At 38.2% G+C, this 26,864-nt stretch overlaps 1 protein-coding gene across 1 annotated transcript in view; it reads right to left on the bottom strand.

Moving 5' to 3' along the window:
• Positions 1 to 26,864, bottom strand: part of ADAM23 (ADAM metallopeptidase domain 23) — a 159,531-nt gene that overhangs the window by 92,344 nt on the left and 40,323 nt on the right. Inside the window, exon 3 of the mRNA XM_061204199.1 lies at positions 22,319 to 22,395. Within this exon, the coding sequence (XP_061060182.1) occupies positions 22,319 to 22,395 (77 nt within the window). The remainder of the gene's footprint in view (positions 1 to 22,318; positions 22,396 to 26,864) is intronic.

Raw genomic sequence — 26,864 nt, 5'->3', positions numbered from 1 at the left:
TACAAAACAGAAATAAACTCACAGATATAGAGAACAGACTTGTGGTTACCAAGGGGGAAGGGGATGGGGGAGGGAAGGATTGGGAGTTTGGGATTAGCAGAAGCAAACTATTATATATATAGGATGGATAAACAACAAGGTCCTACTGTATAGCACAAGGAACTATATTCAATATCTTGTGATAAACCATAATGGAAAAGAATATGAAAAAGAATATACATATATGTATAAATGAGTCATAAAAGAAATTAACACAACATTGTAAATCAACTATAGTAAATTTTTTTTTAAATGTGCAACACCTAACTTCTCTGTGCCTCAGTGTCACCATCTATACAGGGTGGGTAATAATGTACCCATCACTTGGGTTATCGTGAAGATTAAATGAGTCAGCTCACATATGACACTCTGAACTGCAGCACACCCTGGAAGTGATCAGTAAGTCATTTATTATTGTCATTTTTGCCTGAATTCCAAGTCCTGCTAACTTAGTCTGTCTGGTTTAAAATTTTTATCCCTTTGCTGATAATTCTGGAGGTGAAAACCAGATCTAAACCATTGTTGTTAGAAGCCTTAGTTTGCAAATATATACCCACTTGCAAATTCAGTCACTGGGAGGCTTGGTAGTCCCTTCTTTGTTCTGCAAGCCACCTGGCTCTACCAAGGTCAGAAGAGGAAACTTTATGGGAATCAAGTCTGGTATTGAATACCTCAAAACCTACCTTCTCAGTCCCAGAATCCTCATCAAATTTCTGATACACTCATTCTTTCTTCTACTTTACCTGTGCTATTTAAATAATTTGAAATATTTAGGTACAGAGTGTACAGTTGAATAATATCATGTATATAATCCATAGTCATATAGGTAAGAGCCCTACAGGCAATGCCCTCCATATTGGGAAAGGAGAATGACAAGAGGCAGAAGTTATGGGTCCTGGGACTCAACATATACCAGGGTCACCTTGGGCAAAACAGCCTATTTATTTTTGAATTTCAGGGTCTTCATCTGTAAGTGGTGAAATTTGGTGCAAACTCTGTGACTCTACAAAGTATGTATCAAATTGATACATACGTTTCTACAGTTATTCTGTTATAAAGTAAAATAATACCCCTTATTTTCCTCAGATTCATGATACTCTTAATCACCTGGAATGTGGCCAGCATGCAGGACACAAAGCAAAAAGGCTTACTGAGTCTTTGAAATCACTATTTTAAAGGCAGGGTATCTCTTACACATGGCTAAAGGAGACCTCAAGTCTTTATTCAAGGTTACTAACTCTTACATAAAATGCTAATAATTTTGGTTATTTCTTATTCCGGCTGTAACATATGAAAAACAATAAATTAGTAAGACCTGGGCTAAAATGACAGGTTCACTGAGAGAAAAAGCTACAGCCTACAGCAGGAAACCAGACAGAATACCTATTATATTGCTGGTCAGGCAAGCAAAACAATAACCTTGCATATTGTTCTAAAGTGAAATTACATCTAAAATATATTCTATCAAAGAAACAGGAAGATATGTTACCCAGTTTAGAAGAATTCTTTCAAAAGTAACTCTTTTTTAAAGTTTAGCATGCCAAGGAACAAACTTTAGTTATCTGGAAAACCCACTTCATGTGGAACAATCCATTCCCTAGCAACCTTGTGTAAATGAAGTTTCACAATCTAAGACCTTTAAAAAACAGTTTTTTATAGGTTTTAGGTGATGGGAAAAAAATAGGTCAAAATTTACATAGTTTCAGCATACACAATTGTGTAAGTGAAGTGGTCATCATTTTGAATGGTTTTTAAATAGAACCTTACTATAGTTTTCAGTCAAGTACTTCCATGAATAGCAAAATAGAAAATAAGGGACTGTTTAGAAACCCGTACACCAGCCATCAAAAAGGCCAAGACTAAAGTCAACTTATCACAGAATATTTTCAAAAGATTCTTAATGGTCAGGAAATAGAAATATGTACTTTACTGAAGGAACTGAGCACCTGTTAAGTGTCTATTATATACACTGGTCTCTTTCACAGATGGCAACTTGGTTAGTCCTCCCATCAATTTCAGTTCAGTTTAATAAACTGAAGCTCAGAATAGTTCTGGGATTTCCCCAAGTTGCAGAATCAGAATGCAAATCAAAACATTTAGCTATAAATCTAAAGCATACTTTCCACCACACCACACTACTAATTCACTCATGCCACAAATACTGACTGCATCTCTACTGCATGCCAGGCAAGGTTCTAGGTGCTAATGGACCAGTTATTCCTTCGTCCCTCTTCCTTTTCTCACCTCTTATCTCCTCTCGTCCAACTTTCAGACAGGTGCCTTTTTATCTCATCTACTGTAAGAAGTCATATACATAAACTTTTCTTCTTACGCCACAGGTACAGGCGCTCTCTTGGCATATGGTATGACACTTGACTTTAAGTAAATATGAATCCAATTCTACAAAGTGAATATGCTTCTCCTTTTTAATTATGCTGGTTTTTCAAATTAACACCATGACAACATCAGACAACACTGTGCACTAGAAGAGTAAAAGTCCGTTTCCCGAAGGATCACAGTGGCCTGACCAAATTCATGAATCCCAAGGGAAGTAATTTATACAGGAGATACTGCTTCACCTCATAAGGTTTAATCTTATACTTTTGAAATCATTAACCAATAAAAACAAGCAATCAGTTTCCCAACATACAGAAAATAACTATGCCTGGAGGGAAAAAAAATCACTTGATCCATCCCACAAATGAATGGGATACTCTACTGAGCATCATGCCTTGCTTAAGAGTAGACTAGTGTAGCCTTTCTTCAGGGTAACTCTGCAGTACTTCATCAAATTATGTATAAACCTGTCTACAATGTATGATCCAGCATCCTCCTCCTGGGTACATGCACCAGAGAAATTCTTACACAGGTCCATGGGCAATGGGTCCACAGGTCCATTACAACCTGGTTTGTGGTTGTAGAGAGCCGAAGGGAATCTAGACTTCTCCCTTGGGAGAATGGAAGAGTGTTGGACATACTCCATAGGGTACTCTCCAACAGTTAGGTATAATGGACTAGATATACACAGTCACAGGCATAAGTCTTTAAACATTGTGTTGAGTAGCATAACACCATTTATATAAAATAAAATTACACGCCCACAAAACTGAAACATATATATATTGATAAGAACACATACAAATAAAAGATCATGTAAGATACCTTAAAATGGTTGCCTCATTTGGACAGGGGTGGGGAGAATAAGAAGGGGACTGGAGATAGACCAAAATGAAAACAGCAAACAATACTGGGGCTTTGCCCAGATCAATGACACAGTATATTATGTCATTGTCGTATGTATTTCCAATACATGAATGAGAAAGATGATTAATGGTCTGGTGTTTGTGTCACACTAACCCTCTGCACCTGAAGTTCATGTGGAAATTAACAAGATATCAGTCATAATCACCAAAACATGGTATTTATAGGTGCTTGACTTCTTTTCTACTGTTCTTCAAAGTCAACGGAAAATACTGATTTTTACCATTAATATTTGTTTTACATGGTAAAGATTCAATTAATAGCATGCTATTGAAAAAGAACATGCTTTAAAAAAACAAACTTTATATCCCTTAACCCAGAGGAAACGTTTTTGCTGGTTCACAGATAACACAGGAGAAAATAACTACAGTTATTTATGAAATCTTTTAACACAAACTCATCAGAAGGTGATCTGTTTTGAATAAAGAGGATGGTCAAACACTTAGCCAATTTAAAGGGCACACCCTTACATACAGGTGCCTGCTATGTGTATATAAAAAGAGAATTTTCAATCAAATTTGAATGGTAGATATGTTAAGAATAATAAACATAATAAATAATAAATTTAAAAGTATGGTATTTCACACTGACAGTTTTTAGATTATTTTTCTATGCACCACCCTCACTCTCCAAACTAGGGCAAAGGAAGTTAGTGTGTTTTTTATATTATCCTTCCCAGTACAATCAGATCAGATACAGATTAATTTTGGACATTAAATTTGATTTTTGAAATAGCCTAATATTTTCTCCAAAGAAGACACTAAAAACATATTTAGGTTACTGCATTTCGATTCTAACCAGAATGCTGAAATGTTTTATCATATTTCAATGCAATTTTAGAAACAAAACTAAATTATATTTAATACATTGGTTGTATATCGATTAATGGGTAGTTAGTTATTAACTGCTCTCTTAATAGACTGTATGAAGTTCAGCTCATCTGTAAAACATGTTGAGATAGCAAAAATCTGGCAGAATTCAACCTGAATTGCTTTCGCCTTACAGAAAGTTCTTACAGACTTCAAAATACCATTTTTTAGACTGCAAAAAGCTCCTGCTGTTTAATGATACTGAACACTGGCAGGGAGAAACCATAAATGACTTCTTACATACTTAAAAAATAGTACTTTTCAAATATGTGAAAAATGATCTGCATTCTTACTTTGTATTCTAGGTGAACACCTTATGAACAGAGTCTTGGCTATTTTGGGGGGACAACGGGAAACAATTTCTAGAAAGTGCTGATAATTGAATGAAGTAGACTAATATCTAGTCTCCATGAATGAGTGGATTTTAAATACAAAATCTGAGACTCGGAGGTAAAAAATTTCAGACAGATATTTTTAAAAGGACTGGATAAATCAGCACAGTCTAAGAATCAGCTACCTGAGGCCTTAAGGTGTTCTGGAATACACTAGAAGACTACTCATTGGGGATAAGAAAGGATTTGAGAATCAGCTAGGGAGCTGGACTGCTTGACTTTTAAGAATTTATCTAACCTCAATTTCTCATGATTCAAAGGAAGCTCATAAAAGAAGTTGTAACTTGTTCTTGGAAACAGGAACCAAATACACAAATATACCTGTAATAGTTTTCATTCAGGGATCACAAATAAAGGTGAAAAAAATTTCACCTTCATTGAGGTATAACTGACAAAAGTGTAAGATATTTAAAGTATACAATGTGATGATTTGATATACATATACATCGTGAAAACCCTTTTAATCAATTCAGCAGCCTTTGTAAATCCCTCCAACTTCAACGTGGAGATTCAAAAATCATACACTTTAGCCAAATCAAAAGAGGAAGCAAGGTCACCTAGCTCTTAGCCTCTTTTAATTCAAGAAACAAGACCTTTAAAAAGGACATTTATATGTTGACTTTTAACTCTCAAAAACACCAGAGTAGGAAATAATGCAATTAAGTCCAACTCTCAAAAGATAATTTGGATCATGCTTTCTTTAAATAGTAATAAAACATTTTCTATTTTTAACAAATAATAAAATAAATATGGGATTGCTACATTCAAAGCCCTAAATCAGAAGTGGAAGATGGCAGAGGGATTAATGGCGGCAGGAAAGCATCCCCCAGCTAACCACGGGCTCCTCTCACGGGTGAAGGCAGATCAGAGTAGACCTAAGTACATCTAGCTCAAAGATGCACACTCTCACGTTCTTGGACTTACCCTGATGCCAAGAGCAAAGTAAGGATAGGACTGACCCTCTGGATTTTGCACAAAGGAGAGGAGAGAGGCACCTAAGCTGCTCTACAAAAAGCATTGCTACAGAGCTGTTAGGGAAATTCTACTAAGAAAAACATTTGGATTCCAGAGTCCTGTATCATCCTCTGCTGTGACAGAGATAAGTCTTAGTAACATAAAAGGTTTTGTGTCCTTCTTAAAGGCCAATTTTCATGAATGTAGTAGTATCATCCATTATCATGGCTACCCACCCACACACCTGTGCTACACACATGCTGAGTAACACCTAAGGATTTGTGAGGCTTGTACTTTGGGGGCCATGTAATTTAATTATTATTTACCGGGAAGTGGCCTTCAAAGAAAGAGCCAAAAATATTGGTGTTCTGTTGGCTTTTTATGTAGCTTTACTATAAGACAATGGGGACGATGCTATAAGATACTCTACATCGACATCAGTATCTGATCAACACCACCAGATATTAAGCAAGCCTTATATACTGAGCCTTGCAGGAAGAAAGAAAAACATCCTGCATATAAAACAGAAAAAAATTATTTTCAAATTAAGTCATGCAACATTTGAATTATAAAAAGTACTTCCAAACAGCATATCTTGAGGAGAACTATACAGTCAAAACAAAGAACACGCAATATGGGCGTCTTGCTGATGGTGCCGGGTGTAGAAACAGTTTGACGCCTTTAATCCTCAGACCTGGAAACCTTGCTTCAAACTGCTCTTATGAAAAAAGAATAATTAATAGTGTCTTGCAGTTTGCTCATTTTTTATAGTTCACCAAATCAAAAGTGCACAAAGAACCCAGGTATTCAAAGCTGGATGAAAAAAGGTAGATATATTATTTACTTCTGAAAGCACTGCTGTCACTAAATGTTTGCATTCCATCACGAGTACATTAATGATTTCATGGGAACAAAGTTAACTAAACCTCCCCCAAAGAAAAGGGCACAGATGAATTTTTAACCTCAGTAAAGTAACAATACCTCATTTTCATAGCCCATAAAACTACTCCTGACTATTAAAGCTGTATCAGGTAGAGATACTGGTGGGGGAAAAAATGCAAAATAACTACCCTGTATCAACAGCCCGTCACTTGTATACATCCAGTGAGCATTCCATATCAAACATTGACTCGCCAGCAAAAATAAATGGGTGCCCAAAAGAGTTACTGCCCCTCCGCCCATCCAAAAATATTAAACCACTCATCTTTGAATTACTCATCCTTCAAAATTCAGCTCAACCATCCCCTCCTCTGTGTAGCTTTCCCTGATTCCACCCTAGTTTGTGAGCTCCATAAGGAGACTGCATCTTATTCTTCTTTATTTTCCCTTAACCTAGGACAGTGTTGAGGGATGGAGTGGGGGAGGACAGTCAAGTGCCAGTAGTCACATAAAGAAACCCTTTACCATTGTCTGAATAGCTTTAAAGAGCAAAGCATCTCCTTAGGGTCAAGTACCAGGTTGGTCAGCATTCAATGAATAAATACTAACAGCAATGAGGAAGAGCCTCAGATGCAATTAAGTCTCTAAGAAATTCTACAGATTTATAAGAGACATAGTCTTGTCCTTATGCTGTGAGATCCTTCTTGTCACATAGTTTAGTCTGATTTATTACACGTATGAAGTGTTGGGCAAAAAAATAAAGGAAGAAGAAATGAAATGTGCCTTCTACAATGTATTAGAGATTTTCAGCCTCTTGTTTGAAAAATATTCCTGTAAGAAAGATAGATAATTTAATTTTAAAATTATTTTTATTGAATTAAAGACTTGAAATTTTTGCAGGAATGGTCACATGAAAAAGCCTGTATAGATTTTGTCTTTAAACACAATCAAAATACTAAAACACATGGTTATCACCATGGAAGATGAGTTAGAACTGAGCACTTAGAACACTTTTATAAACAAATCATAATAAACCATAGTTTGGGTTCTAATATTGGAGATTCTACTCTTACAGTAATTTTAAAAGATTAGGGGAAATGATCCTACATGATGATTCTAGTCTATGAATCATGAAAAAATTGGTTCTAGAAAACAACATAATTCTTATTGGCAGCAGATGATGACCAAGAATCTTAATGAGCTCTTTTATCTGATGTCAAACCCTTACTTCATATAGATTTTACAGTACTTAAAGGAAATTTAATAAATTACTGTTTGGGACTAGATTTATGCAAAATATAGGAGTAGTGAAAGCGAAGCGAGATGAAAAAGTCAAGTGATATAAAATTTATGTCTCTATTTATTTATAGCTAAGTTTCACCTTTGTAGAGCTTTTGAAACATAACTTCAATGGAATGGGAATACTTTATTGCTGAAAAACATCTCAACTCTCAAAGGTTTTGACAGTGGGTGACCGTGAATTCTGATGCCAGTTCTGTCACTTACTGCGTGATCCTTTTTTTTTTGAGAGTAGGAAAAAAGACTATTTAATGAATTAAAAGTCAGAACATGGCATAAAATAAACTGCCAGGATAGAGTACGTGAAATAATATTCCATTAATTATGAAAACTATACAAAGAATAGCCATTATATCAGAAGCAGGTTGTAAGAAATCTAACCTGTCGGCAGGTCAGCCATGCTTCCCTTGTCTATCATTTCCTCTGTGGAGGTTACATGGGGAGGAACATGGACCATCTTTGTTGGGACAAAATTCTGCTGGCTGTACTAAAACAGCAAGTACTGTCTATTCAGAGCAAAAAACAATTTAAGCAGGTGATGAGAAGAATGTAGAATTCATTAACCTTCCTGCCCACAGCTCCTATAGGAGAAAAAAATCCTATTGCTTAAAAGATACAATTTAAAAAATAGCAATTGGTGGTACTTTCAGGTGTGTATTTACAAAGCTGCCCCAGACGTACCACCCTGCCATGACAAAGTTTCTATTTTTTCTCCAACTTGCTGTGTGATTTTATCAATTTCTCCAAGCCTGCAGAGTCAATGTTTGATATGGAATGCTCACGGGCTGTATACAAGGGACGGGCTGTTGATACAGGGTAGTTATTGCCTCATCTCTCTTGCCTACCTTTCAGGCCCTCACACTCTCTGACCCTCAAACCTTTGGCCAACTCTTACACTTTAGGTCTGGGCTTAGACATTTAGTTCCATAAACTTTAGCTTCCTATTCAATGCCACCCCTCCTACGGGAGATAAAAGCTTCCTCAATTTTCCCCACCACGGCACTTCTCAGACTGTATGTAATTGAGATGCCTGTAGGATTGTCTTTCTCTTCCATTGTTCTGTAAGCTTCATGAGGGAAGAGTTTCTCTCTGGCAGCTTCAACGTTGTCTGGGACTTAGCAGGTACTCAGTAAACATTTCTGGAAAAAAGTGCTTGAAATGGTTCATAAAAGGCTTCAATCAATAGAAATCTATCCATCAATCCACTGAGGTTAGAAAGTATGTTATGCTTGGCTACTACATGAGAAGTCCATTTATGTAACTTTTCTGGTCATTCACAAAATCATGGTTGCAGACATTAACCATTATGCTACCAAATGTTCTGCTACATCAGCACCAAAGGGATAAATTTCTCCCTGACAGGAAAACATTTATATCTCTAGACAGACAGATAAATTTCCTTTATCAGATAATGGAAATTATACACCCCAGCACCTGGCCTTTCCCACTTAACTGTCAGAAAAGTAAGATCTAAAATCAGTAGCTTATGCAATTAACTCATCTCAGATGCCTTGTAACAGCTAATCCTCCGTGCTTTTCAATTTTTTTGTCAAAATTAACTTCTGCTGTAATTCTTCATTAATCATTAGTCTGTCTTGAGTTCTTTTCCCATTTAGGTTATTACAGAATATTGAGCAGAGTTCTCTGTGCTCTACAGTAGATGCTTGTTGGTTATCTGTTTTAAATATAGCAGTGTGTACATGTCAACCTCAAACTCCCAGTCTATCCCTCCCCCACCCCATCCTACCCACCCTGGTAACCATAAAGACCAAGAAGTAGTCTGAAGAATGAACTAAGTTCTAGTTTAATTTGGCCACATTCTGCATGGGGGTGGACACCTGTAAAGGGTTTCCTTTAATCCATCAGTCAAGAAATAGTCTCTTGGGCTTCCCTGGTGGCGCAGTGGTTAAGAATCCACTTGCCAATGCAGGGGACACGGGTTCGAGCCCTGGTCAAGGAAGATCTCACATGCTGCGGAGCAACTAAGACTGTGAGCCACAACTGCTGAGCGCGCGTGCCTAGAGCCTGTGCTCCACAAGAGAAGCCACCGCAATAAGAAGCCCGCGCACCGCAACGAAGAGTAGCCCCTGCTCGCCGCAACTAGAGAAAGCCAGCACGCAGCAATGAAGATCCAACGCAACCAAAAATAAATAAATAAATAAATAATTTTTTTAAAAAAGTAATAGTCTCTTAATTCAATACATCCCAGATTAAAAAAACAATGCCATGTGATCCCATTGACAATTAGATCCCTTTGATTCTGCTAGAAATTCTTAGATGCCTATTTTTTTTTCTTTTCTGTGTGAGAGGCTATCACCACAGCTCCTCATTTCTGGGCAATCACAGTCTTCTCATTTCTTAGAACTTAAGAGAATTTAAATCTAGCTCCTATAGCCCTCATGATTTCCTCAGCCTGGTGTTTAATTTCCCTGGATCCCATTCACCCGTAATAATTATTGTCAACAGGCAAGAAGGGGAGAGGGTAATGAAGTCTCTTACTGCAGGTAGAGGGCAAACATCCACAGTCCTTCACCACTTACACTAGATCTCATCCACCTACGGAAATCAAGAATCAGTACAAATATACCAATGGTTTAATTGTGATTTTACTTTTAATGCTTCTGCTATTATGTTTAATTGTGGAAGTCATTCTCAACCTATTTTGAAAGTAGGTCAGACACACATCCTAAAAAATAGAATTAGAACCTACTAACATTTAGGCAATACTTATTTTAAATCTTTTCAAGAGTTTCAGGACCTGGTCTAGCAGCTTAAAGATGGGTCATCAAAAGCAAATGATAATGATATTATCCAAAGCATTCAATATAGGTTTAACTCTTCAAACAGAAATGCCCAAGGGAGACCTGATAGGTACTCACCTGATCAGAGAAAGTAAGGCAAAAAGAACTACCTTGTACTATGGAATCAAAATGCTTAAAAATATACAGGAAAGGATGACTTAAGGAGAGAAACCCCACAGCAACTCATTCCTGCCAGCACTGGAAATCTTAGAACACTACTGGGCCTCTAGGACATAGGAAAAGCAATATTTATCTTCATCGTATTGCACATGGCACAGTGGCAATCAATACTCACAGCAACTTTGGGGATCTGTGCCTCTTAAGATTCCTTATTATCACAGAAACTTTTTCAAAATTGCATAAATAGTTCTATGCTTCCTGAAGTACATAAATGCAAAAGAGACCATAATCTCTCAGAACAACACTTTGAAATTATAGCAGCAGAATTAGCTACCAGAAACAAACAGACTTACTTACCCATTAACAAGCAGCAGCTTAATGCTGACTGTCCCACTGCAATAAGCAATAAATGGATGAGGCTGGTGTATTTGTTTGCTAGGGCTGCCATAACAAAGAACAACAGAAATTTATTTCCTCATAGTTCTGCAGGCTAGAAGTCTAAGAGCAAGGTCTGGGCAGCACTGGTTTCATTTTGAGGTCTCTCTCCTTGACTTGCAGATGGCTTCCTTCTCACTATGTCCTCACATGGTCTTTCCTCTGTGCACACACAAGTCTGTGTCCAAATTTCCTCTTCTTAAAGGATACCAGTCATATGGGATTAGGGCCCACCATAAAGATTTCATTGTAATTTAATTGCCTCTTTAAAGTCCTTATCTCCAAATACAGTTACATTCTGAGTTACTAGGAAGTTAAGTCTTCAACATATAAGTTTGGTGGGTGGACAAAATTTGGTCCATAACAGATGGTCTGGTCTGCTCAACAAACAGGATTATTTTTACTAAGAGGGAAGTTTATAGCAATACACGCCTTTTTCCAGAAACAAGAAAAATATCAAATAAACAATCTAACCTTACATCTAAAGGAACTAGACAAAGAAGGGCAAATGAAGTCTAAAGTCAACAGAAGGAAGGAAATAATAAAGATCAAAGTGGATTAAATAAAATAGAGACTAAAAAGAGAACAGAAAATATCATTGAAACTAAGAGCTGGATCTTTGAAAAGGTAAACAAAATGGACAAACCTTTAACTAGACTCACTAAGAAAAAAGAGAGAAGGCTCTGCTAAATAAAATCAGAAATCAGAAAGGAGAAATAACAATGGATGCCAGAGAAATACAAAGGATTATAAGAGAATATTACAAACACCTACATACACCAACACATTGGACAACCTGGAAGAAATGGACAAATTCTTAAAATCATATAATCTTCCAAGACTGAATCATGAAGAAATAGAAAATCTGAATAGACCAATCACTAGTTAAGAGATTAAGAGAGTAACCAAAAACAAAAGTTCAGGACCAGGTGGCTTCACAGGTAAATTCTCCCAAACATTTGAAGAAGATTTAATACCTGGCCTTCCCAAACTCTTCTCAAAAACTGAAGAGGAAAGAATGTTTACTAACTCATTTTATGAGGTCAACATTACCCTAATAACAAAACCAGACAAGAACAACACACAAAAAATGTACAGGCCAATAAGTATATGACAAGATTCAACACCAAAAACTCTCAATAAAGTGGGCATAGAGGGAGTGTACCTCAGCATAATAAAGCCCATACATGACAAACCCACAGCTAACATCATACTCAATGATGAAAAACTGAAAGCTATCCCTCTAAAATTAGGAACAAGACAAGGATGCCCACTCTCACCACTCTTATTCAACATAGTATTGGAAGTCCTAGCAAGAGCAATTAGGCAAGAAAAAGAAATGAGGCATTCAAACTGGAAAGGAAGAAGTAAAACTGTCACTATTTGCAGATGACATGATTGTATACATAGAAAACCCTAAAGACACCACAAAAAAAACTATTAGAAATAATAAATGAATACAGTAAAGTTGCAGGATACAAAATCAATATACAAAAATCTCTTGCATTTCTAACGCTAACAATGAACTAGAAGAAAGAGAAATTTAAAAAACAAGCCCATTTACAATCACAACAAAAAGAATAAAACACGTAGTAATAAATTTAACCAAGGAAGTGAAAGACCTGCACTCTGGAAACTATTAAGACACTGTTGAAAGAAATTGAAGAAAACACAAATAAATGGAAAGACATTTCATGCTCATGGACTGAAAGAATGAACAGTGTTAAAATGTTCATCTTACCCAAAACAATCTATTTCAAACTATATTACAAAGCTATAGTAATCAAAACAGTATGGCATTGGCAGAAAACAGATACATAGGTCAATGGAACAGAATTGATGGCCCACACATACATGGTCAATTTACAACAAAGGAGCAAAGAGCATACAATGGAAAAAGGATCATCTCTTCAATAAATGGTGTTGGGAAAACTAGACAGCCACATGCAAAAAAATGAAACTAGACCACTATCTCACACCACATACAAAAATCAACTCAAAATGGACTAAAGACCTGAATGTTATTTCTGAAACCATGAAACTCCTAGAAGAAAACATAAGCAATACACTCTTTGACATCAGTCTTAGTTATATCTTTCTGGATATGTCTCCTCAGGCAAGGGAAACAAAAGGAAAAATAAACAAATGGGACTACACTGAACTAAAAAGCTTCTGCACAGCAAAAGAAACTATTAACCAAACAAAAAGACACCTATCAAATGGGAAAAGATATTTGCAAATCACATATTTGATAAGGGGTTAATAGCCCTTATACATAAACAACTCATACAACTCAACAACAAAAAAACTAACAACCCAATTTAAAAATAGGCAGAGGAGCTAAATAGATATTTTTCCAAAGAAGACATACAGATGGCCAACAAGCACATGAAAAGATGTTCAACATCACTAATTAACACAAATAAAAAAGAGATATCACTTCATGCCTGTTAGAATGGCTATTATCAAAAAGGCAAGAAATAACAAGTGCTGGCAAGGATGTGGAGAAAAGGGAACCCTCATATACTGTTGGTGGGAGTGTAAATTGGTGCAAACACTGTGGAAAACAGTATGGATAGTCCTAAAAAAATTAAGAATAGAGTTACCATATGATCCAGCTATTCTACTTCTGGGTATTTATCCAAAGAATAAGAAAACACTAATTTGAAAGGATACATGCACCCCTATGTTCACTACAGCATTATTTACAGTAACCAAGATATTGGAACAACCTAAGTGCCCATCAACAGATGAATGCATAAAGAACATGTGGTATATATATACATACAAAGAAATACTACTTAGTCATAAAAAAAGATGAAATCTTGGGACTTCCCTGGTGGTCCAGTGGTTAAGAATCCTCCTTCCAATGCAGGGGACATGGGTTCGATCCCTGGTCGGGAAACTAAGATCCCACATGCCTCAGGGCAACTAAGCCCACGTGCTCTGGAGCCCGTGCACCACAACTAGAGAGCTCGCATGCCACAACTAGAGAGAAGCCTGAGCGCCACAACGAAGATCCTGCGCACTGCAACAAAGATCCCATGTGCCACAACTAAGACACGATGCAGCCAAATAAATAAATAAATAAATTTTTTTTTAATAAAGATGAAATCTTGCCATTTGTGACAACATGGATGGACCTTGAGGGTATTATGCTAAGTGAAATAAGTCAGATGGAAAAAGACAAATACTATATGATTTCATTCATATGTAGAATATTGAAAACAAACTTAGCTAAGTAAATAAACCAAACCAAACAAAAACAAACACATAGATACAGAGAACAGAGTAGGGGTTACCAGAGAGGAAGAAGCAGGAATGAGGGGGGGAGGTGTGAAATGGGTAAGGGGGATCAATTGTACTGATGAATGATAACTAAATTTTGGGTGGTAAGCACACTGTAGTGTATACATGAGTAGAAATATAATGTTGTACACATGTAACTTACATAATGTTATAAACCAATGTTACCTAATAAATTTTTTTTAAAACAACAGGATTATTTTAAATCCTATATGGACCTACTGCATTTTCTTTATACTGTTAAAAATTGACTGAAATAGTTATATTCTTTTTTATCACCTAATGTGAACAGATGAGCAATCATTAGAATTATGCCCAGCTCCCTTGTAAATTTATAGTCCAGTGCTGTGATCAAAGCAGCCACAGAAGAAGACTCCAGACAGACTGCCCAGGCTGCACACCAGCATGTGACTGAATGTCACCAGGTCTCAGGTTGCTGGAAATTATCACATCTTCCTTGCAGGGTTGGTGACAGGATTTAAATTGGAGAATATGGGTTAAGGGCTTAGCACAGGATCTATTACCATCATTACTATTGCAGTAGATAGCCTTCCTTCTACAGACCCCTGAAATTAGGAAATAAAGCATTTAGCCTATGAGTTAGCAGCATCTTAAAGACATAGAATTCTGAAATGGAAAGCAAGGTTACTCGTCATTTCTAACTCCTCTGGACTCAAACCCAGAAAACATGCCTCAGCTGGCAGCCTCAGCAGCAAGTTTGAGACCAAAAGCCTGAATTCTGAAAAGCTAGTGCCTTCCCTCGCCCAGATGTGCGAGAGGAGTTCCAGCAGTGAGACTGATAGGCAGATAACAGGAGAGAAGCAAGGGGTCAGCACTGACACGTATGGCCAGCCAACCTTAGGTCAGGAGTCAAGCCAACTCACAAGCCCCCCCCGGACTGCGCTGCAGATGGATCTGCCTCACTCTTCTGCAGCCACAGCTCCTGCTCCTATTCATTCACAAAAGGAAAATGGGGCAGGAGGCCTGTCTCTCCTCCACATGCTTCTCCTTATAAACCAAATTTTAAGTTCAAATCTCCAAATTTGCAGAGCTGGAAAAACATTCAACAGAACAAGACTGAAATTTCCCCTCTGAATCCAGTGACTCCAAGCAGGAAGCTTGCCTTCCGTCTGCTGATTGGTGGTTCAGGCTTCTTTGACAGAAGGGGTTCACTAGTCTTCACTCATACCCGGGGTTCGATGCTTTCCTGCTCTCAGACCTTTGCTCTGCCACTTCCCCACGTAAAATGCACCTTTCTCCCTACCACATCTTCCCAAATCGAAGCATCTGTAGCAGACTCCAACATGCCCTGCCCACATGCCCTCAGCATAACACGCTGAAGGCAGGTGACTGGAAATACCTAAGATTTCTGGCTTTTTTCTACCTGAGAGGAGGAGGCACGAGGGACATACTGAAGAGTTATTGCCCCCAGAAACAGCTCTCAACCAACAACAGACTGGCACTTGGTGAACAAAGCTTCCTCACCCCTCAGTTCAATAATATTCTGGCATGTTCTAGAGGATGAATCCATGGACTCCCAGGGTTTCGTCAGTGGGAATGAGCCCCAGTTGGGCACGTGGGAAATCACCCTTTTTTAGCTCCCTTCCCTTCCACTTGTCACTCCTCAGCTCCCTAAATGTATTTCCTGGAATTCTTGCTTCAGGATCTGCTACCAGGGGAACAAAAACCAAGAGAGCATCCTTTAAGAAAAACATTAAATCTCATCTTCCCCATAAAACCTTCCAACACCAAGGCTTCCCAAGTCACTGCCTATCATGTTTACTATAATTTGTATATATTTTAATCTCTTTTCTCTGCTATGGGCTCTTGGAGAGGAGGGATTCTTTTACACAGCTCTGAATTCCCTGGGTTGCTCAGCACAGTACCTTACACAAACTAGATGCTCAATAAATGTTTGTTGGCTGAATAAAGAATGAATTAACCATGCTAATCAGCACGAAAGCCAGGGTCTTTATTTAATCTAGCTGAAACTACATCAATGTGGCTGTTTTCTTCTTTCAAAAGCATTGCATGAACTACATTTCATGAGCAAACTTCTGTGTGCATATATGTCTTTAAATCAGCATTTTCTAGATATTCATCTTAAATCAAATACCCCCCAAAATCAGAACAAAGATACCATAACTGGGTGGTTAAACAACAGAAATCTATTTCTCATACTTCTGGAGACTAGAAATCCAAGAACAAGATGCTGGCTGATTCAGTTCCTGGTGAGGACTCTCTTCCTGGCTTGCAGATGGCTGCCTTCTTGCTGTGTCCTCACATGGCAGAGAGAGAGGGAGCAAAGTCTCTGGTGTCTATCTTATAATAACACTAATCCTATCAGATCAAGGCTCCCCCATATGACTTCATTTAACCTTAATTACCTCCTTAGAGACTCTATCTCCAAATACAGTCACATTGCAGGTTAAGGCTTAAACATAGGAATTTCAGGGGGAATTCAGTCCATAGCATGAAGCATGCCTTTCCAATTAGCAGACATGTATAAGTACCACACATTATCTTAGTTAGTCCTTACAAAAACCTATAGCTTAAGAAGGAAACTAAAGCTTAAGAAGCTAAGAATATATCCATACAATGGCATATTATTCAGCTACAACATAAATGAACCTTGAAAATATTACACTACGTAAAGAAGCCAATCACAAAAGGTCACAAGTTGTATAAATCCATTTATATAATAAGAATAAGAAAATTCCAGAATAAGAAAAGTCCAGAATAAGAAAATTCATAGCGACAGAAAGTAGATGAGTGGTTACCAGAAGCTTGGGGGGAGAGGGAGGGGGAAGGGGTGTGACTGCTATAGATACAGGGTTTCTTTCTGGGGCAACAAAAATGCTCTGGAATTAGATGGTGGTAATAACTGCACAACTCTGTGAATATAATAAAAACCATTGAAGGGAACACTTTAAAGGAGTGAATTTCATGGTGTGTGAATTGTATCTCAAACTATTACTAAAAAAGAAGTTAAGAAATTTGCCCAAGATCACACAGCTAGTAAATGACAGCCTCCAGATTCAAACCCAGGTCTGTTTGACTCCAGAACCTATGCTCTCAACCATTATGTAACTCTGATCACAATTATTCCCAATTAACATTTGCTGAAGACACCAGCAAATTTAACTATAGGTAATATGGCATAATTCCAATCACACATATCGGAGAGACAATCTTCAGACTCCCTGAGGGCTTCCAAGGATCAACAATACACATTAAGAATTGCTGGGGACTTCCCTGGCGGTCCAGTGGTTAAGAATCTGTGCTTCCACTGCAGAGGGCACAGGTTCGATCCCTGGAGATCCCACATGCCGCGGGGTACAGCCAAAAAAAAAAAAGAATTGTTAATCTAGTAATCCTTTTTAAACCTTATGTAACTTGGAACAATGGTCATTCTAGAGAAAAAACAAAACAAAACTGAAAAGGGGAGTATCCTGAAAGGAGTATGACAAAAGATCCTCTGAAGCCACAACTAGGACTTTTTGGGCTAAAAAAAATGTAAACCCAATGGTGTGATGCCCATGCTTCCTGCCCTCAAGTGGCGTCCTACCCTAATGCCTCCCCGTGGACAACGGCCCTTCACGGTCTGGCTACATGGCTTCCTCTCTGACCTCATCTCCTCAGTCTCCCACCATCCCCTGTCCCCTGCTGCACTCCAGTCACACCAGCCTCGGTCCTTCTTGAACATTCCACATTCTCCTCAGCACTTGCTGTCTCACAGTCCCAGCTGAGTGGAACCTTCTCACCTTCCAGCCTCATGTGGTGTCTCATCTTGGATGATCAGGTCTCAGCTCAATGTCCCTCCTCAGACAGACCTTCTGGCTTCTGTGACATCTAAACCACACTGGCCACTCCCAGCTGAAGTCTCTTTCCATCACGTAGCCCAGCTATATGTTTTTCAATGCACTCGTCTTTATTTAGTGGTTCACTGTCTGTCTCTTCCCCTGGAACAAAGCTCCATGAGGGGAGACAGCAAACTTGTCTATTTCACTCCCAGCAGCATCAGCATCTACAGCAATTGCAGGCATAGAGCAGATGCTCACTCAATATTTGTTGGCTAAATTAAAACACGCGCCTCTGCCATGAGATGCCTCAGCAAGCCAAGGCCTCGCTTGTTCAATCCATGAAAGCACAGACTCAGAAAGCTCTCCTCCCAGGAACTCACATCAGGGTAGTCTTCACAAGCTGGCAGTCCAGCCCTGGTGAGGTCATTAACCATTTAGATTCTGCGGATACCACTTTGATTAGTTTATGTTAACACCTTAATGCTTTCTTTCCTTCACTGAGCTCGTATACCTATCATACACCTTTTGCCCTTCCCCTCCTTAACAATTTAAAATTGTTGTAAACAGTGTGGCAACGACCACCCTTTGGTGGAAATGAGATTCCTCTTTGCTCAGAAGCTCTTTCTCCATGACTGATTTTAAAAATTCTCTTGACTCTTTACGTTCATTCTAATAGAGCAGCCATTGAAAGTTAGTGAATCACAGCCATCGAAAGTTATTTAAACTAGAGACCCACCCTGGCCAACACTTGTCACACTCTCACCCAGTTCCCTTGTCTCCGGAGGTCATGTGAGTATTGCACACACACGCTGCACTCAGAAGGCTCGGGACTCTGAACAGAGGAGATACCATGTGATTATAGGTCTCATGGTCTCCCTCTCACTGCATTTACTTGTCCCTACAGAGACCGCCATTTTTTCCTGGTCCTCTTGACCTCATCTCCATTCTTACCCAAACTGGATCCTGATAGCAAACTACCCTAGTTATTCACCAGTATTCAAAGAGCTCTGTCTCCACTGCTCTTCCTCTGAGTCACCACCAGAAAACATGAACCCTGCTCCACACTACAATCTACCTTCCTGCCCCACACAGTGCAGTGACGGAGTTACTGAGCACTCCAGGTTAAAAAAATAAAATAAAACACCATCAGGTACAATGACACAAAGACCAACACATAATATATGACTTCTAATGAAGATTGCTCATAAATTCTTTAACATGACCTTGGTGAGCTTCCTCACCCATTTCTCTCCGTGTTAGCCTAAACTTTCATCATTTTCCTCAAGCCCCAACCCACCCTCCTTCTCCATCCCAATGGTAGATAATGCTGTCTCCAAGAAGAAAGAAATCTTCAGAGATGCACTGAACTCCATCCCTTCTCCTGCAAACTTATCTCTACCTGCATATGCCCTAATACCTTCATAAAAGTTAGGAATGAACTGTCTCTCCTGGTTCAAAACTAAGTTGCCCTTGTGCTCTTGCTCTCACTCCCTTCTATCTTCACCCAGATCTTGCTCCATAAATTATCTCCTCTCTTCTGTATCTTCATCTCCCACTCTTAACATCTCCATTTGTCAGCCTAACACTTGCTCTGTTATCCCTAAGAACCCCTTCCTAGACCCCAATGTCTTCTTCTGGCTACTGCTCTAGCTCTCTTTCCTTCTCACCCAAACTTACCCAATGAGCAATGCTGTCTCCAAACCATCTCCTCTCAATCACTCCCAGCCCACTGTAACCTGGTTTCTGCCCCAAACTTTACGGAAGCTGCTGCCTTCAGACCATCAGTGATTACTTCATAGGTAAATACAAAGGCAATCTTTGCCCGTTATCTCACTAGATCATTCTACTGCATGTGAGGCTATATATCACAACTTTCTGTTTTGAAACTCTCTATTCAATCATGCTCCTGATTCTCCTCCCACTATTCTGATCACTCATTCTCTGTCCCTTCATTGGCTCCTCTTCCTCTCCTCAACCCTTAACAATCTTCCCAGCTTATGCTCTCCTTATTTTACCCACCCTTCCTGAATGAACATGGTCTCATTCACAACCACGTTTGTCATTAACATTCATATGGAAACTACTTTCAACTCTACTATCTCTAGCCCCCACCTCTTCCCTGAGCTTTAGACTGTTATATCCACTTACTGCCTAGACATGGCTTCATGTATGTCCCAAAGCCCCTCAAATCAATTATGTCTACTCTGATTTCACATTCTTTTCTCTTCACCATTTAACTTGTTTTTTCCCTGTGCTGCCCATTTCACCTGGATACCACCTTCCACCCAGCTATGCAATCAAGGTACCTGTTAATTTTAACTCTTCTTTCTGCCTTGTCACCCATATCAAAGCAATCCTAATGATTTTTATCAATCGAAGACTTCTTAAAAGCATTCCCTCTCCATGCCTTTTAGCACTTCCTGAGAACAGAACTTCTGTTTATCTGCTTACTTCATTTTTCACAGTCCAGGGGATAATAGCCCAGCACTGAGCATGACATACAAGATCTTGCATGAGTTGAGCTGTCCCTGGGCCTACCTCTTCTGACTCAACCTTGTAATTTACCAAGAAATTCAACAAAAGACTCATGCTCCCTTTAACATGCCACACTGCTACATGGCCCGCCTCCTTAGCACACACTCTCTCCTCTGCCTAGAACACAATTCTCCATTTTCTCTCTCTCTCTCTCTCTCTCGCCCATCCATCCCCAACACTTCCCTTCCTCACTAGCACTTGCCCTCCAAGATTTAGCTCAAGCATCACCTTTCCTAAGATGCCTTTTCACACTCCTCCAGCCTGGAGAGCTTCCTCTCTCTAGTGCTACCATAGCATTCCATGTTTATCTCCAGCACAACCAATTTCACACTGCTCTAAAATTATACATTTATCTATTAACCCCCCCCCCCCAAGTAGACTATAAGCTCCTTCAAGCAAGGACTGCTCATAGTAGGTGCTCAATTTGATTCCTCTGTGTGTTAAATATTAGTGGTAAATAATTTTCTGATGTGTCTCCAGACCTCTAAGTACCCCGGATGCCCCCATATGACCCTTTTGCAGGCACAGTGCTGACCCAGTATGGTGAAAAGGAACTCAACCAATGCTCAGCAGACTCAAAGAGGAAAACCTGCAGTATCTTCAACACAGGAAATTCTGAGTTCTGCTGATTCATTCTGACTTAAAGCTGCAATTACACTTGAGTAAGGAGCACCCAAGCTGACCCTGCATCTTTTTTTCTGCAGAGCTCACAGAATTTGGCACACAAGAAATTTAATAGTTGTTCTTTGTAGTCTTCTGCAATTTCTCAGATATTGACTGTGGTCACCCACATTATAGTGTCTGATAGCATTACGTGGTATTTTTCTGGCAAAAATGCAGTCTTGGTCAAAATACTGATGAGAGTTTAAAATATTGACTGGAGCTTCTTAAACTAAAGAAAACCATGCAGGAAAGCTCTTTCACCAAAGAAAGGCTCACTGCTGGCTCAATTCGAGGCTGAAGAGCCCTGCTTAAGGCAACAGCTCTTGTTCGTGCTTTGTACAAAGACATCTGTGCAATTGGTTCCAACTTGGGAAATAGCATTTAAATATCAACATAAACACATGCTCAGAGAAAAATCGGGTAAATCTTCATCAGGACCAAAATTTCTAAGAAACTGTATTAGAGCAAATTATGAAGCAAAGAACCTTCTCAAAATAGGTATTTGCAAGTCATCATTTTCTCCTGTTCTTCTGTTCTTCACACAGAAGTCGTGTGAACCACATACTGAAAGGTAAAGTGGAATTTCTAGACTGAAGTCTAACTATACTTGAGTCAGTTATTTATCATGCTTGCTATATATTGTAAAGATTATAGTTAGCACTTAATTAACTAGCATTACTTTAAATATTTGTACCATTTAAAATCACAATATCTAAGTACTGTATTTGAGATTTTTAACAAATTAAATGTTAAATGCCTCTTCTTTCAGGAATAAAAAGACATTATTATTATTAAAAGAATTAACTTCAGACTTTTATATTTTTCTTTAAGTGCTATATGACATATAATCAGCTAGAAAATATCAGTTGCTTCAACAACAGACATTATTTTGACTAAAATATTATCATGACGTAGAGTTTTATTGCACTTACTTCTTAACAGGATCATAACTAAATACTTACTTGTTCAGTGTAAGGTCAAGAATGAATTTGGAGCCAAAGGCTTCAATCTGGAAGCTTGCCTGGGCCAGATGGACAGCCTATGGATTCAAAAAGACAGAAAGAACCTTAGCTTACTTTCCTATCTTTAAAGCTGATTATATTGATATCAAGAATGATATTTAATAAGAAGAAAATTTTATGGACTGATTCATTTCTTTATGGATCCTTATGTAACAATTCATTTCTTTAAGAAGAGATCAGGTGCATTGTCATGGCCTTACTTGGAAGACCTAAATATCTGTGCAGCAAGGAACTAATAAAAGTCCTTTAAAAGGGACCCATCGTGACAAAGATTAAGAGCAGATTCAACTGGACTTTCAAAGGGACCGTGATGAATTATGCAAAAGTCTGACTAATTAAAGCTTGATTTCAGCCTATTCTGTGCACAAAGCTAACCGATTCTTTCTGCACACCTAAGTGAAAACTCATGTCAGCGCTCTGCTCTTCATCAGGAACTGGAACTTTCTCTAAATGATGTATCAGCAGAATGTGCCGGTAAAATGGGATAGCACAACCTATTAACTTCAGAAAGCACTTCAAACCAGGCCCTTCGTGGATAACGAGAGTTTATATCCCTCTTTGAAAGTCACACATTTACAAATACTGTCCTCATTGTGATTTAATCCAAATACAAAGATAATCTCATCTAAACATGAATCATATGTTCTAGGTATTAAAGATTGGTATAGCTCACAGAAGCGTCTTGTATAACGTAAATTAACAAATCAATGAAGTTTGGTTCAAGTATTATCCAAGATAAAACTCTCTTTTGTCACCCAATCAGGAAAAAAAAAAAAAAAAAGGACAAGGATGCATGCACCACCTACCCCCTACACACACACAAACCTCCTTCCTCCAGACCTCGTTCCTAAGGTACACTGGGTGTCGTATGTGAAGTGCTACATGCATGGCAACCAGACACTTTCCACTCCCCCTCCCCTCAATGCCACCCCATGCTCCTCTTTGCCTTTCTCCTCCACTTCGCATTATTGACATCCTACTCCTCCTTCAAGGGCAGCCCAACGCCATTACTTTCCAGGAAGCTTCCTTCACACGCCTGCTGGGAACGAACTCAGGACTTCAGGAGCACTGCATTTGTCCCTCCCTCCACAATGATGTATGATCGCTTCCCACCCTGGACGGTTTGCTCCACAACTCATACCACAAGGGTCTTGCGAACAGTTGTACATTAACAACCCTTCCCCCAAATACATGAACTTTCAATTAATTAACCAAATATTTACTGTCAGGACTCTTTTACCATGCCAAACCTATAAAATACTATAAATAAACCATGACTTCTACTTCTTGTCAAGCATAACTGCTGATCAGATAGTCACTCTGTAATAAATAAATAAAATTAAAAGGAAATTAACATATTAAATTTTAAATACAGAGCAATGAGAGGGAAGGCACCTCAATCCCTAATACCACGGGATGCCATGTCTACCCCAAACAACCATGTGTCAGTAGAACAGGGTCATAATCCTTGATCTGAGCTTCCTGTATTCAGACAACTCCTTGAGAAAGAAATTTCTGTCCTGTCAGGTATGGTCTCTGTCATCTGTAGCAGAACCTCTATTTATCTACTATAAATATCACAGAGTCTTTAATCTAAATTCATTCTGTGTCTTGAAGCATTAATTTTTGCATGAAAATTTTTATTTGATGAATAATTTGTACAAGGGGAAATTTTTCATCTCTGGGTCCCAAAAGTTTAAAAAAAAAAAAAACACCTTACTTCCTGAGAATAAGATAGGTCCTTAGGCATATTTCTCTTAAGAATATTAAATAGTAGAGAAGAGTTCATTAATGGCACCCTGACCTAAAAGAGGTGATAAATGTACTTCTTTGAGCATCTTTATAAACAAGAATATATTGTGGTAAAAAGAGTAACTACACATAAAACAAAAAACTACACATAAATTATGACTTAGCAAAACAAATGAAGCAAAACTTCCAAATGAATATTCCAAAGAAAAGTGTTTTGAATTCAAATTTAGGCAAATCTCTGTATGTCTGTTATTGATGTAAAGAACCTCCCAGCAAAAGGCTCATTTTACAGCAAATAAGCAATGAGACAAGTACAAACCCCAAGAAAACCCTGTTGCAAAATAACGTAGCCCAGTAGTAACTGCTTACTCCATTTTAGAGAAATTGCTCAGAGTCAGACAATTTGATCGTTGTGAAATAAGTTTATACCGAGTCAATGTGACAAGCTTCAGTTTAACAGAATTCAATGAAAGGGCTGGCAAATAATATTAATACTGGGATTTTCCTTTGCTTATTTTATTTACTCCTTCCACACACACGTGTTGAATCCCACCCTGTGTAGAAAGATGGCTGGGACACAGCACCACGCTCAAGGAAGCGGCAGCCTCCAGAGAAGCAGGCAGGGCTGCCATCCTCCGTGTGTCTAAGGGGCCACAGGGACCAAGGCTTCAGTGACAAGGTGCAGTTTGAACAAAATTTTTTAAAATGAGTAAGAATCTTCCTGCCAAGAGAAGAAAAGACATTCAGGACCTGGGAGGAAACATCTGTAAAAAATAGAGTAAAACATGAATATGGAAAACTTTAAAAAAAATTTTAATGAATATGGCCTGTAGAAAAATGGCTTTTGGAGGAAATGTCAAACAATGAACCTGAAAAGGTGGGCAGGAGACTGTGGGGCTTTGTGTGACGTGATCACTGACGTGTCTGCTCACATATATACACATGTGGCCAAGACACAGAGCTTTCCTTTAAATGTCCCCCACTTACTCAGCACAGTGTCTGGCATATGTCGTCATCATCATCATCATCATCATCATCAATACCAACACTATGATTCAAACATATTGACAGATTACTTTCCACAACAACTGAAACAATTAGTGCAATGTCATCAACAGCATTCTTGTTTCTCCATAGGAAAAAAAAAAAATCTGATTTTGTTACCTTTATCGGGAAGACTGTTTTAACATTTGAATTCACTTTAATGCTGAGAGGCAGCACATTTTCCTATAAAATGATTTAAGATTTCCTTAAACATTCATCTTCCTTGCAAAGATAGCAAATGGAATTAGTATATTCATCTAAAATATCTGTATCCATTTTAAGTAATTCCAATCCAGTGATGTATGTTATTTTTCTTACATTCCGTTTCTCTTTCCTTTTCTATACATTTTGCATTTGTACACAGAGTACAGATTCTTCTCTAGACCAAAATAAATACTTGACAAATGCTACATTTCCCTATCATTCTGTTATTTCTGCTCTGTCCTAGAAATGATTAAAGTAAGTTTTAACTTCTGGTATCTCTATGTTATTCCATATCAATTGATCCGTTTTTCTTTAACAAAATACCACGCATATAGTTTTGATAACTGTCAATTTTAAATATGTTTTCAAATCAGGTAAAATGAGTCCTCATCATTCTTGTTTCACAAATTACATTTTTTGATATTATTTGTTTTTATTTCATATTAACCCACTTCTTCCAAATGATAGAAAAATTAGAAGAATGGCTGGGATGGGTAGAAAGTTTTTATAATATACAGCCATATCACTTATGGTTTATTAAATATTTTAGAGTTGACTAACTGACCAGCACCACTGAAACCCACTGAAAACACAAAGACTACCTCAAAGAGTATTGCTCTTCTTTTACAAAGAAGGACCTGCACAGCGAGATTTAGGAATGTGTTCAATGATACAAAATCACGGGAATACTTCAGAGAAGAGTTCATGAACCACACGTAAGGTCATAATGGGCTATTTTCTCCATTGGGATATCTGCTAAACAGACTTAAAGATTAACACATGTTTTTACAAGACCTGTCACTGTAATAGCACTGGGGAAGAATGCAGGGTTTTAAAGTCAAAGAGCGTCATTTCACGACAAGAATAAGCACAAGCCTGGGCCCAGAATTACCACCCTGAAAGACTGAGAACAGCTGTTGCCTAAGCACTTTGAGATTTTTCTTTTGACTCAGGATCTGGCACAGGGAAATTACAGGAGCTCTATAAACAGAAACAACTAAACTCAATTACATACACAAACCTCCTTCACTGAAGAACAATTTATACATCTTAACAGTGTGCTTTTGTTTTTCTGTTTTTTTACCTCATGGTATCATATTAAATAACTTTAGAAGACTTTTAGGTTCCTCACCTAAGATTGGCCTTGCATCTTATCTAGCAATGTTATGCTACTAAGCAATCATAAATGCTCGGCTTTGGGTAAGGTACATTATACAAGCTGAAAGACACAGTTATGTTTTCTTGGGACTTATAGTCTAGAATAGTTAACATTAATATGGACATGAAAACAAGAGAAAAAGATGACTATCTACTTATGGAAATAAAAAGCAGGTATTTCCAGGATATATATGTTTTCATGCAAAAATGAATACATAAGAAGTATTCAATTAGTATTCTTTACTACTTGTAAGGAGTTGTAAATTCTACAGAGTGTGTGCATAACTGAATATGGGAAGTGAACAGTTTACACTTTCTCAGAATTCAG

Source organism: Eubalaena glacialis, chromosome 1 (genome assembly GCF_028564815.1).
Source record: "Eubalaena glacialis isolate mEubGla1 chromosome 1, mEubGla1.1.hap2.+ XY, whole genome shotgun sequence".
Taxonomy (NCBI): Eukaryota; Metazoa; Chordata; class Mammalia; order Artiodactyla; family Balaenidae; genus Eubalaena; species Eubalaena glacialis.
This window is presented reverse-complemented; position numbering and strand designations above follow the sequence as displayed.